Source organism: Maniola jurtina, chromosome 11 (assembly GCF_905333055.1).
Source record: "Maniola jurtina chromosome 11, ilManJurt1.1, whole genome shotgun sequence".
In the NCBI taxonomy this organism is placed as follows: domain Eukaryota; kingdom Metazoa; phylum Arthropoda; class Insecta; order Lepidoptera; family Nymphalidae; genus Maniola; species Maniola jurtina.
In genome coordinates this window covers 7,059,333-7,074,449 of record NC_060039.1, presented here as the reverse complement: position 1 = coordinate 7,074,449, position 15,117 = coordinate 7,059,333, and the positions used below count along the sequence as shown (strand labels likewise).

At 34.6% G+C, this 15,117-nt stretch overlaps 1 protein-coding gene across 2 annotated transcripts in view; it reads left to right on the top strand.

The window, feature by feature from the left end:
• LOC123869363 (protein O-mannosyl-transferase TMTC2-like) overlaps positions 1 to 15,117 on the top strand; it is a 127,566-nt gene that overhangs the window by 67,790 nt on the left and 44,659 nt on the right. For both annotated transcript variants that reach the window (XM_045912247.1, XM_045912246.1), the window contains exon 4: positions 4,813 to 5,782. In XM_045912247.1, coding sequence (XP_045768203.1) covers positions 4,813 to 5,782 — 970 coding nt within the window. The remainder of the gene's footprint in view (positions 1 to 4,812; positions 5,783 to 15,117) is intronic.

Here is a 15,117-nt window from a genome sequence, read left to right as displayed (position 1 = left end):
TAGAAAAAAACATTTTCGATAATATATTACTAGACGAAGGAAATATTAAGAAAATAGTAACTTCGTTTTTTCGTACCAAAGTGTTAAAAAAATACCTTTAAAAGTTTTTAACGACGTCTTTAGGGAATGAAATCTGACAGCTTTACAGGTTGGGTGGCGAAATTAAAAAAGCTTTTTCCTGTAGAGATTCTGTCATATAGTTATAAGGGCATTAAAGTTAATGGAGCCTCCGCAGTGTGAAACTTTATGTGCCCGCTGTAGAGGTACCTGCGCTACATTTTATTTTAAGCTTTTTGCTTACAAAATACGCGAAAATTTTAGTACAGAAACGTGAAGACGCTTTTATGTACTTTAGTGTGAGCATTTTTAAATTAAAACATTAAATGCATTGCAACATTGCTACTTAATACTATTGTGTTATGGGGTATGAGACGGATCCGTCCGTGCAATTCAAATTTAATTTGGTTTTTCGCAATTTGTAAACTAATACGACTACGTAGGCTTATGGCATTTTAATTGCGTCAGTTTAACAAATTAGTTATTATAACACCCCTCTTTTTGGGTCGGGGGTTAAAAATAATTAGTTTGACATGAGTTACTCACAAATTAGTCGATACTAGAGCTAATTTCTTATAAAATTAACACTTTCAAGTAAAGATTTTTATGTAATCCTGTGAAGATGATATTACTGCCATTGTCGGAATTATGATGCCATAAGCCAACTTCATTGTATTAGTTTATAAATTGCGAAAAACCAAATTAATTTTGGATTTCGCGGTCAGACCCGTCTCATGCACCTTAAGTACCAAACTTATTTGTATGCATACATTTTTGGGTTGTTAAATTGTATAAATTGTATTTATGTATATTATATAACAATTTCATAGACAGGTACTAATAACTGTTAGTTTTTAGATAATATATTATTTAAAAAAGTCGTTCCATGCGTGTTTGAATAGGCAATACTTGTTATCATAGGCTTTATTACGGCAAATATCTAGGTTATAAAATAATAATAAATAATTAGAATTCAAGAGGAGAAACCTAAAAATGCAGTTTTTCAGCGTTATTTTTTTCAGCTGTATCTTAAGAACGGTAATATTGTATGCACAATTTTCAATTATTGTAAATAATAATTCCGAGTTCCGTACTCCGGAGTAGGTATTGTATGTAAGTAGGGGCTAACGTTTTAGCTTGTTTATTATCGACTTTACAAATAACTAACTATTAATTCGTAGCTCCATCTAGATTATTTTGTTATCGAGGCAGCCAAACAGTTAAACAAATTAATAACAATTAATTATACGTATCCTCCCAATGTACGAAACCATCGGTGCGTGAGTCTGACTCACACTTGACTGGTTTATTTATTTTTATTTGTCGGTTGAAAAATATATGGTTCAGCTAAAACGTAAATTAATAAAAGATTCTGTGGACAATTTTTTTGATTGAAAGCGAAAAACGGTTTGTTTGAATAAAATACAGGTCAAGTGGATCCGGTCATCGAACTATTTCTGCCTTGAATATTGAAAACCGTCGATCAAACGACCTATCAATAATTTGATTATATATTCCAACAATCCTTGCTGAATTGTTCAGCCTTTGCGTTGTTTTGAATGAGTTTATTTTGCAATCGAAAGGTTATTTTTAACCCCCGACCCAAAAAGGGGGAAGTTATAAGTTTGACGTGTGTATCTGTCTGTGGCGTCGTAGCTTCTAAACTAATGAAACGATTTTAATTTAGTTTTTTTTTGTAAGGTGGCTTGAGCGAGAGTGTTCTCAGCTATATCCAAGAAAAGCAATTCAGCCGTTTGAAAGTTATCAGTTCTTTTCTAGTTACTGTAACCTTCACTTGTTGGGGGTGTTATAAATTAATTTACACTTGTTTTCATAGTCGTTATTACATTGGTGCAATGAGACAGACAGTTGGATGAATGGAGGTGCATGTATTGTAACAATATTCGCTTTGTGACGTGATAATCTTTACTAACTCGGAGCCATATCGTGAACTGTGGCCATATCTTTATTCGTGAATTCGAAGTTCAATATTACGAGGAGTTATATTCCGTCTTGATTAAGTTACGTATTCTGTGGTTACGCGATGTAGGTTAACAGTCGATAAAGTTTTCAATCTATTGAAATTCCGCTCGACAATGTCAAGCAATTTCAAACACACTTATTACAAGTCATCTACAAGTACTTATATTCCCGGAACTTATGCTTATTCTACATTATTTTATCGATATTATTATTCCTTACGCGATGTCCTTACAATGAACTTGCACTTGATTCTATTCTAGTACTATAAAGAGGAAAGATTTGTTTATTTAGTAATCAATAAACTCTGAAAGTATTGAACCAATTTTAATACTTATTATTACACTATTAGAAAGCTACTTAGTACAGAAATAACATAACTTAACAACATAATAAATATTATGTAGATATTATATCAAATTTCACTCGAGTGAAACCTGGCGGATCAGCTAGTAAAATGTAGTAGTAACCCATCATAATTTTTCTTTATAATTTATTTAATTAAAGTGAATATTAATCACTGTAATATTATGTTGTCTATAAAATTAATGATTTCATAATATATTAATCATTATGAAAATTGAAACCAAAATGAATATAATTATAAATATCCACGTAACAACATCGCAATCCTTTACGATTAATTTATTACACACATTAATTTACTGAGGATTTTCTTCACCCGTACCTTCACCTCGTGTAAATTGCCCTGGAAATCTTACACGGCGTCGTTTGTTCCGCAGAGGCTTCCTGGGGGCCAGGTAGGAGGGACGCGGTAGTTACCTTCATAAATCTTTTTTGCCGGCTCCCCACAACTAACAAGCTAACGGGTTAGTACGCCTCGTGCGGAACCCTACGTCAGTAAATAACCGCTGAAACTTTTTGACGCTGCCGAACCCACCTCAATCGATGGAGAAGTTGATACCTAGTCTAAATGGAAACTAGCTACAAGCCCCAGTTTAGTTTATTAGGGTCAAATTAATTTCTTAAATCAGGTCGAAGTAATAATAGCACAGTTGTTTGTTTAAAAAAAAATGACAAATTGGACTAACAGAGAGGTAGATACACTTTCGTATAATATAATAAGGTACGGATAAGTGTTTGTACCACTTTAATCAATTTTTCTTCTAAATTATTTACAAAACAATACCATTTTCCGACAAGTTGCGGCAAATTTTGACAGATATTAAAAAATGCTTTCAAAGTGGTGATCAATCAAAGTTGGTAAAGTTTTTGCATTAAGATTGGCTAAGAATAAGTTACTTACCCTATTGTACGATATCCTCCACCTTTAAAATTTTAAAAGTTCGTTCTACTTATAGGTATAGGTACTTACCTAAGCGGAATACATTGACGTAATTATAACACAATATTTTCCTTTTAATTATGTGAAATCTTTATAAGATAACCCTTGAGTAGCGACAAGTGACAAAGGGAAGGCTTTGCATTAAGCAGTCTACAAGTACCTACTGTACTAGTTACATTGGCTTACGTCTTATGTATTGTATTTTTTTTAATAAAAATGATCCCCTGATGTTAAGTGATTACCACCGCCCTTGAACATTTGGAGCACCAGAGGAATCACCGATGCGTTGCCGACCTTTCAGCAATTTTTATGTCTATATCGGCTCTTCTCTGTAGAATCTATTTTCCGGACCGATGGTAGAATCTTGACATACGGTATCATAAGTGGCACAAGCTGTCTTATACGAAACTAGCTTATTACCGCGAATTCGTCCGCGTGGACTACACAAATTTCGAACCCCATAGCGGATGCCTACGTCATAATAGCTATCTGCATGCCGAATATCAGCTCGATCCGTCCAGTAGTTTGAGGCGTGCGTTCATAGATCAGTCAGTCAGTCAGTCAGCTTTTGCTTGTATAGGTATAGTAAGTATATTTAGATTTAAAAACATTTCATTTCGTTACTCTAGGGCCTCAAACGTTCGGACTTCGCACGAAGTAGAAAACTTTTGCACAAAAGTACCTACACAAAAACACTTGTCTCACTGCGGCACGCAACATCCATTAGGTAATTATTACATTTATATTCATTTTTCATACGACGTAATTATTCAGAACGCTTTCCACGCATAAACCTATTTGCGGATAAAGACATTTTTATTACCTTTTTGATGAAAAGCGAAACACGGTAGATACGGTGGGTTATTGAGGTTAGACGGTCTCCGGGAAACACTGATCGTTCTATCATTCATTCATCCATCTTGTACGCTCCAAAAACCTACCTTACTAGTACGATAAGCTAAAGGGATAAACTGTTCTACATCTAGTAGGCGTATTAGCCTACCTAGACCCTTGAATGTTTTTCGAAAAATGCTAAATTGCTAATGGTTAGTTAAAAAGTTATTCTTTGGATATTATTAATACTTATTTGGGTTTCTAAAATAAATTTTCAAGTAAATCTTGAAGGTTGTTTTAAACATACACATGACACAATTACAAACACGAAAATAATCCTACGTAAGTAGGTATAGGTACCTTTTCTCATTAGTGTAAAGCAATTGATAATAATATATACCTGCCTATGATGACTTTATAGTCGTCAGTGAAAGCGACAAGTCTTTTTTTTGTTATTTGGATTGTTAAACTTTTGTTGTTAAATTGTTACAATTATTGATCTTGAAGTTAGTTAGATAAGATAGTATGTTCCTATAATCGACACTTTGTGTAAGCTTAAGGACATGTTAATAATAACAGAGTTTAATAACCGTTGTACAATAAGAATCTACAATATTCCTTTCTCTTTGTTACAGTATCGATGGCGAAGCATCTGCGCGCTAAGCTCAGGAGGCTTCGTACTTCTGTACTGGAGGCTGAGACTAGCCGGAGCACCCGCCACCTTTGCCTCAGCAGATAATCCCGCTTCTCGGGATCCATCCTTACTTACGAGATTTTATACCTTTACCTACCTCCCAGTTTTTAATTTTTTTCTCCTAGTATACCCTTTTCAATTAAGTTTCGACTGGTCTATGGATTCCATACCACGAATTACGACAATATTCGACCTTAGAAATATTTACTCACTAGTTTTCTACGCTGTAATATCAAAAGTAACGTGGAAAGCCTTATCCCACGAATTGAGGATACAGCAAGAGAGAAAAGAAAAGTATTATAAGAAACAAAACAATAAAATTAAACAGAAATGGAACTATAATTGTAAACACTATAACAGGAGACAGGATTGCAGCGAAAGAAAAAGTATTATACCTCATAAGGAAAACGCGTCGTCCAAGAGAACGATGTGTCCGTGCAACGGCTGTAAACACACGCTCACAGAAGAGCACACAAACTTGTGTCGAGCTATGAACAATAATAATACAATGATGCATCATTCCAATTGCGTTTGTCCTGTAGTGCATGGGAAATCCAAAATCCAAAATACGCCAAAGTTCGTGAACCGAAGCCCTCAAGTTGCGATGTTATTATTCACGGCGTTTATGGTGCTGCCTTTCGTGCCAGCTAGTAATTTTCTCTTTTACGTGGGCTTCGTGGTGGCGGAGCGTGTTCTGTATATACCTAGTGTTGGATTTTGCTTCTTACTCGGCTTGGGTGCGGGTACTTTCACGAGGAACTGGAAGCGCTGTGAAACCCGCAGTCGTATATTCATGCTGGCTCTATTGACGACGCTGCTCGTCATGAGCTGTGCGACTTTACGACGGAATCTAGACTGGCATGATGAAGAAAGTCTCTTCAGAAGTGCTCTACACATCAATCCACCTAAAGGTAAGTTTCACAAATAATTATTTAATAGATAAACCGCGAAAACAAACCAATAGCATATAATTCAAGCATTATTTTATTGCTTGCAAAATTAATTGCAAAATACAAGGGTTATTTTAAAAACAAAAATCGTATTCTATTAAATATTCATTAAATTCAAGACAAAATATTGACGGAAATTTTCTAAATATACACCATGTGTTTGGTGCAGTTTTATTACCTCATGTCAAATTGGAATTCAGCGCAATGTATTTTGCTATCTCAAAGTTTGTTTGAAGTCCATTAATAATTAATTGGTTTGATGGACATTTAAATCACACCTGACCACACTGCGTTAGGCTTTACAGAGTTCGGAAAGTGCTGTCGTAATCCCTTAACGAATGTTTACTGGAATCTTGTTAGGTATTCACTGTCTATATTATATTCTCATAGTCCAACGGTTGACCCTTCTAGGATTCCATTAAACATGCATGTTCTGTATCCCGAGGGATACGCCCGGCCTGCTATTCACATCACAACTTTCGTGCAAAGAGAAAAGTTTTGCTCAATGGCTCTCATTTGAACTCACTCTATTCGCAAAATGTTATGCTTGCCCCATAGTACCTACTGAATTATCCTTATATACAAGTTACTTTAAATGAAAATTCTAAGTATACTTGTCTGAATTATTAGCCTATCACTCTTTACATGAGTTGCTTTTCAAGTTTTATACTTACCTAAGTCACAGAATATAATGCTCATATTATGATGACAATCTGATGACCAAAATTTTTATTTGGCGTAAAATATAAATTCGAGTTAAGTTGTACCTCGGAGTTTTATTTAACTGATTTTGATCAAACTCATAGGTAGGTAACTGTCTCGTTGGTATAGTGAGCTTATTCACCAGCAGATAATAAGGTCCCAAGTCGGCTAAATAGTACTAATAGGCAACTTGTGTTTGCATCCACATTATTTGAGCACTATAACTTCTCCTGCGTATTTGCCTACGATTAGTTGCCTTAGCCGAGATTCTTTGACTGTTGTGTGTATGTATGCATGTATTTGTGCGAGTGTGTGTGTGTTTGTGTTGTAATATAATATGGTATGTAGGTATATTTGATCACATTTTTTGGGCTTCAAATACAGCTTTTGGAATGCAACTAACTCATGTCAAAGAGTGGTGACCAAACTATAGGTTTAGTTTCAGACGAGTTTACAAGAATCCGTATTTTAGGGTAACATAAAGAATATTTTTTTATCCTGGAAAAATACAGAGATCCTATGGGATGAATACCGATTAAAGATTTTCAGTTTTATCTCATGTTATTTCACATCACAATCTGTTTGTTTATGTACCTACAAATCTTTCACCCGTAGCAGCATAAATTTTAATAGCGTCAACGGGGACTATCGAGTTCTCCATGTAATATTGATTTTTCGAGCTGACTGTTTTTAATGTTATATCGGTATGTGGGTTTTTATGAGATTTATTCTCTCCCTTCTGTTATTTATAATGTGAGATAATTATTATTTTCAATAAAGATTTAAAAAAAGGTTAGTATCATATCAATACTCCGTCTATTTAAATGGGTATATATTATAACAAGAATACTCCTGTCTCAATCACTGACTCATCACCAACGCCCAGCCCAAATTCTTGGATATAGAAAGTTGAAATTTTGCTCAGTTTCCTTTATGATGTAGATAAGGAATAAGGCCGGATTTTTCGTAATTCCACGGAATCCGTACTAATATTATGAAATTCCATTCCGGAAGCCGCTATGTCAGCTACTTTTCATGACAAATACGCGGACAAAGTCGTGGGCAAAGAGAATATAATCACTACGTTCTAGTCGTGGACATCATCTAATACTTCTATTACATGAAGTAAAGTTATGTTTTCACTGATCGAAGTTGCGGGTAGTCGCTAGTATTATTATTAAAAAGGAGAAGCGGGTCTAGAAACTTGAAAAGTATGTACCTAGGCATTAAAGGATACATGTACAATTTTCTATGCAAACTTTTTTACAATTTTCTATTAACTGTTTTTTTAAATACCGTTCGAGCGAAGTCGGGGCAGTTTAGCTAGTGATTGATAGAACAAAAATTCGTCCACCTTCCATTAAAGGCTGACTCGATCCAATTTGTCTCGGTGTGTATTCGAAACAAGCCAATCACTGGCGTGCCCTCCGTTACGACCCGCTAGAACAGAACAGCCGATCTAATCAACTAAGCTCAAGCCTTATCGAATACACCTTTGCACTGATAACCGATCTATCGAACATGCTACTCGCAGATTAGTGCCGTGCTGAGCGTGGATTTGTAATTGAAATTCTGTGTTACGAATCCATTCGTACCCACTTCATGAAACGCGTTGCTATGATAAAGTTAAATTCGGAATAAGTGATGCGGAGAATCCTTTTGGTTTGTTACCGCTTATGTGCAGTGAACTGTTTTAAAATACTCGGCAATACCGGCAATTTAATTTATAAGCTGAAAATAATAAGTAGATTTAATGCTTTTAACTTTTTAGCATCAAATTGCTAAATAGTATTAACAAAGTCACAATACACGTTTCTCTGTATATTCGCTTAGCTTTCATAATTTTTAATGTAGTTTGTAGTATTATTTAGATCATACATTTTTGATGAGAATGGTTTACGTGTAAATAGGTATATTTATTTGCACTGTACATAAAGTAAATAATTCGTTACGTACTCTGGTATTTTTTTTTAACATTTTGCACCTTAAATCAAAAACTATTATGCATAAAAATAAATAAAAACCTGTTTTAGAATGTACAGGTAAAGCCCTTTCATATGATACCCCACTTGGTATAGTAATTTTCTTACTTTGAAAATTTAAATAGGTACATTTAAATTTTTTTTAATGATGTAACCACAAATTCACGGTGTTCGGATTTATTCCTCTACTTGTGTTATAAGACCTATCTACCTGCCAATTTTCATGATTCTAGGTCAACGGGAAGTGCCCTATTGGTTTATAGACAGACAGACGGACGGACGAACGGACGGACAGACAGACAGAGTTCTCCATAATGCTCTCAAAGGTGTGTAGTCTGCCAATCCACACTTGGCCAGCGTGGTAGACGATATGCTAAGTATAGCCAAAACCCTTCTGACACTGAGAGAAGACCCAATTCAAACATTTTTTTAATTCAAAATATTATTTATTCAATCAAACTTTTACAAGTACTTTTGAGTCGTCAAGTGCATCTACCACTGGTTCGGAATGCCTTTCCTATCGAGAAGAACCAGCAAGAAACTCGGTGGTTGCTCTTTTCAAAGATTTGAATTGCTCGATGGGCTGGTCATTACTTAATAATTCTATGAATAAGTAATTTTAATTCCATTACCAAGTGAAAATCCTTGTTACATTATAAACTTTGTTCAAGAAGTCTTTCGAAACTACTAAGACACAATTAATTTGTTTGAGGGGCAGCTACAAAGTACCTGTCTACGGCGTGTTAGTTCTTCAAAGTTAGAAAAGAGGATGCCAACTGTCAAGAGTCGTCTGCCGAGTGTCACTAGACAGCTTATAATGTATTTACTACCTACTTTCGCAGTCCGACTTTTTTTGCGAGTGGGACATTTCTTTCTAAATGTGTAATGCGTAACACTACCCCTAGGGATACATACGGTCATATCTTCACACAAAAACATTCATGTAAATAATAAGTTCAGGTTTGCATTGTCAGGGTTCCGTATTAGAAAGGACCCAACGGGGCCCTATTCTAGGTCTCCGTTGTCCGAACGTCTATCTATCTGTCTGTCAGCGATCTGTATATCATGAACCATAATTATCTTATCGCACTAATATTATAAAGGCGAAAGTTTGTATGTGTGTGTGTGTGTGTGTGTGTGTGTGTGTGTGTGTGTGTGTGTGTGTGTGTGTGTGTGTGTGTGTGTGTGTGTGTGTGTGTGTGTGTGTGTGTGTGTGTATGTTTGTTACTCCTTCACGCAAAAACTACTGGACGGATTGGGCTGAAATTTAGAATGGAGATAGAGTTTCCACGGGATTTTTAAAAAACTACATCCACGCGAACGAAGTCGCGGGCATCAGCTAGTAAACCATATTTTTTGGAGTCGGTGCCAATGAGATGCTCTGTTGTGAAGTGATTGAAAGACAAATAAAAAAACAAACACAATTTCAATAGGGAAAGATAAATATTCGCAATGTAGCAAAAAAGCTCTTTACGCTTATTTTTATGATATTTTAGTATTTACTTATGTTGAGAGCTTAATCTTAAATTGAGTACGTTGCTCAAAGCTTTTAAAGGAAAATTGGTTCGAGAGATAGATAAACTAGATAAAATAAGAGCTAACTCTCAATATCTACACAGTTTCAAAATCAAAGTGTAATCAGCGTTTGTCTGTGTATTCATTTATAACTTCTAAACTGCTCAGTGGATGACAATACGGTTAACAGCATCGTTCAGAATATTTCACAAGCGGGTTTATATTATATGCACAGATTACACATCGCTCACATCCACATTCGTCGCGAAAATTAAGTGAGACATCAGTAGATCGATTTAGTTTCGATTAAATAAATATGGTTTTTTGTATTTATTTATGACGATTCATTTATTTGCTCGGCGTATGTCCAACTAGGTTTAGACCCATCTAGAATCCTTTGTTGTTAAACACTGAAAGTTAGGACATAGTAAATTATTTAAAAATTTGAAATTTTTATTCAATATAATATGTCCTAACTTTCAGTGTTTAACAACAAAGGATTCTAGATGGAAATAATTTAAAAAATTAAAAGCAAGGCTGAACAGCCATATTGACTTTTTTTTTTCAAAAAAATTATAGCCAGTGTCACTCGGAGGATTCTAACAATACCCCCTACCATCCATATCTGCTCATACATTGGAAGTCATTCATATTAAAATTATATGTAAGTATATAATATATTGTATAATATTAATTTTGTTTTTGAAAATTCAACCCCTAGTTGTGTAATAAGTAGGTAGTCTACTTACCTTTTTTTAAAAAAAAATATCATAAAACAATCACACAATATGAAATCTTATGTAACTTGATCATAGTGTATTATGTATCATGATAAATAATAGTAACAATAAAAATCCACAGATATCAACAGCTTGTGTAAACATATCGATACACTGATGTTTCCGCAGAAAAAACACGAGCCACAAATAAAAGCGATAACAGAACCAGCTCCACGACACAAAAACAATATTTCTAGTAAATAATGACACTATCGGGAATGTTCGTTAAAGAACTGTGTTATCTTATCTTACAATTTAGTAGGTAAAAATAAAGAAAGCATCTTAAAATTATTTCATTGATGAATGATGTACTTTTATTGATTGTACACCACAAAATTAATACAGAAAAACCACATATTATAAAGCAAAGCATGATACATAAATACATAGATATTGTATATCCATAATTAATATTGTAAATGCGAAAGCGTGTCTGTCTGTCTGTCCATCTTGCTGTCTGTCTGTCTGTCTGTCTGCTACCTTTTCACGGCCCAACAGTTTAACCGATTCTGACGTTTGGTACAGAGTTACCTTATATCCCTGGGACGGACATAGGCTACTTTTTGTCCCGGAAAATTAAAGAGTTCCTACGGGATTCCTAAAGACCCATCCGCTTAACCATTTGTATGAAATTTTGTACCGAGGTAGCTTGCGTCTATGTGATTGATATAGGCAACGTTTTATTCCGGAAAATCAAACAGTTCCCACGTTATCTTTAAAAACCTAAATCCACGCGGATGAAGTCGCGGGCACTAGAGGACTAGTGTGGAAATATATGCACGAAACAGTGTCAATAGAAATAAGTATGTTTGTTTTCTCGTATCTTCGAAACCGAATCAGTATCGCCTGAATACGAGCTTGCCACCAGGAGACACACGTAGGTTACTTTTCATCTTGAAAACCTAGACCTGGGTATTTCTGACAACCTTGAATCCACGCAGTCAAAGTCGCGAGCGTCAGCTAGTATAATAATAATATAAATCTTTTTGTACTAATTAATATTAGAAGTGGAAAAGTATATTGTGTGTTTGTTAATTTGTCCTTGAATCACGCTGCAATATAACAAGTATCAACGTGATTTTTGCATGGATATAAAAATACCTGGAGAGTGACCTTCTTTTACCTCAAGAAATAAAAGAGTTTTAAAAACTTATATCCACGCGGGCGAAATTGCGAGGCGCCTCTACTCATAAATGAATTAATAACTTCATAGAATGGTCATACGACCTCAACAATAATCCCAAAGATCACATAACATTTACAACAGCTTTCATAAGTACATACTACATACATTGCAATAATAAACATCTCAGGAAGGCTCTAGCATATTCTAGTGACTATGCGCTTCCAGAAGAAAATACGGCTAATGTAAAAACACTACCACGTTATTAGATTTTCCATAAGCGAGATGGTAAAAGCCACTCGCATTTATTTTCGCTTTGTGGTATTCACTTGCCGTTTTCCTGACTCAGTTCAAATGGAATTACAATATTACATAATACAGAGCAATAATAATGTAAATATTATTTTATATTCAAGAAATAAGCATAAATTCTAATGGAAAAAAGTTATACTCAACTCATTATCACCATCAACTACTGACCACGGGTCTCATAATGACAAGGTTCATTCTCAGAGGTTAGGTCATTTATCCACCACAGGTCTACCACGTTGGTTAAATGTGGATTTCACTATGAAGAACTCTTAGGCATGTATGATGTTTTTCCTTTATCGTTAAAGTAAGTGATATTTGATTGCTTACTTAAAAGTAAAATAAAATAAGTAAAATTTAGAACTGTAAAACTGTAAAAGTTTAAAACTGTTTTTCCATGATATAAATGAAGATTTGTAAACGAACAGAATTAGAAAAATATTATTAGGTTCCTTTATTTAGTGAGCATAGGCAAAAGCGTTACTCAATAAAAGAAAAAGTGTTCTTCTATAGGTGGTATCTTTGGCAGAGCCTTCCTATTCGAGTTTTACAACTAATTTCTCTACGTCATACTAGTATGGCTCAAAGACAAATTGTAATTACCTACTTGTTTCTTATTAAGTTACGTTGGAATATCCCTAGCTATTTAATCAGTTAAGCCTGAGATATCGAATACACCTGAGGTCTGGAATATGCAGAGCAATCTATACAACAGTGGTTTGCAGATAACTGGCGCTTCAAATATGGTTTCGTGATTGAAATTCAGAAACCATGATTATTATTGTTTCACGTGGATATAGATTAATATTAGAGTATTTATACGTCCATGTATGGCTCATGCTACTTTGTGAATGTATATAAAGTATTACTGAGGGACATCCCAAGACTTTTTGATAAAAAAATATCTGCTAACTTTTGCTGCAATTTCATTCGCGTGTATTTCATAAAATACTATAGGGTTCTTTTAGTTTCTCGATATAAAAGTACCCCCTGTTGTGTTGTTTCAGGTAGTTTAAGATTTTGCTCGTTGAATTCGTCTGAGTAATCGGTTAAGGCGTAAAGAATTAACAACTAAAATACAGACACACTTTCAGTTTTATCATATGAGCATGTAGGCATAGATGTGGGACAGATAGAGAAAGGGAAACCTACTGTTATCACGAGCTCTAGGAAACCATATTTACGTTTTACATAAGTTTATTTTGAGTGTTTTACCTACATTAAGAAATAAGTAAATTTTTAATACAATTTATCGAATAAAAAATAAAAATAATCGAAAATTTCGTGAAGGGATGGTGGTTCAAACGGACTAAAGTCACTTCAAGGCCGCGATAGTCAAAGGAATGCATGCAGGTTCAAACACTAACGGTTCTGCAAATTTTGCTACGTGTTTAATATGTATGTTTACAGTTGGTATATGTATACCTACTGCAGATAATATTATGTATATACAGCAACGCCATACATTAACGCTAAGATCCCTAAAGGAAAACACCCGGCGTTCTGGTGACATTACAACTTTCCTGCAAAGAGAAAAGTTTGGGTCCAAGGGCTTCATTTGCGCCCATGTCGTTCCCGAAATGTTCCCTCAACCCGTAGTATTGAATTACCTGAATATTGAAATTGCCATATATGAAAATTGGATGGGGGCACGTTTCTGAAGAATGTATAATTTTCTGATTAGACCTTTCAATTCTCTTCACGTTGTTTTTCCTGTTGTCAATCGCAATAAAATTTTCAATAAGAAAATATTTTTTCTGGTCTTAAAAAGAAAGCTCTGGTCTTACCTTTGTGTTTGTGAATTCAATCGCTTATAACTTCTGAACTTCTAAATGCATTTATCAAGGAAAGTTTGCGTTACTCATATGTGTGTTAGTACCTAATATGAGAACCTCTTCACGTCATAATCTACAGAATATCCAAACTCAACATACAGGTCGAGTCAGCATATTAATTGCAATTTGAAATAGACTTCCATGTCAGTGTTTTTTTTAAAAAACAATATTATAAATGCGAAAGTGTGTCTGTCTGTCTGCTTTTAGCACGGCCAACAGCTTAACCGATTTTGAATACCTTTTGGTACATAGTTAGCTTACATCCCATTACAGAGCGACAGCCGACAATGCCAACTCACAGGTTTTGCAAAACTATGTTTTCTCTTCAATAAACCAATTTCAACCGCACATTAACATGTAATCGAAATTACTGAGTATAATTATTGTTAACTTAGATTTTTTTAACTTAAAATTTATTTTATTTGTTTATTAATTTCATATTATCATAAACGTAGATAATATCACATAACTCGTAGCGACATAAATTTTATCAACCTCCGGGTATTGAATATTGATTTTTTGTTTTCACCGCAATGGACGCGAGTTTCGAGATGCGATTTATATCTCTTTTGTATATTTTCACGAGATGTATTGTTTAAATTTATTTGTTTTATTTATTTTTGTATAAAGCCTGCTCTCATTATTTACTTTATTTTATACTTTATTCATACCATACATACTTTATTGCCGTGACTTCGTCCGCGTAAATTTCGGTTTTACTCTTTGATTTTCCAGGACAAAAAGTATCCTTTGTCCTTCTCCAGGACGCAAGCTGTCTCTGTACCCAAAAGATAATGCCCACAAGTGTTTTTAAGAATACCGTGGGAACTTTTTGATATTTCGGGACAAAAAGTAGCATAGGTAGTATGCCACTCCTCATAATGCAAGCTATCTCTTGTGCCTTTCGTCAAAATCGTTATAACGGATGTAACGAATCTAACTCTAGCAGACAGATACAGACACACTTTTGTATTTATAATAATATTAAGTAGCGTAAGTAAATATTGTATATGACTATGGAGTATGGGCACAGATATGGATTTTGTCATTA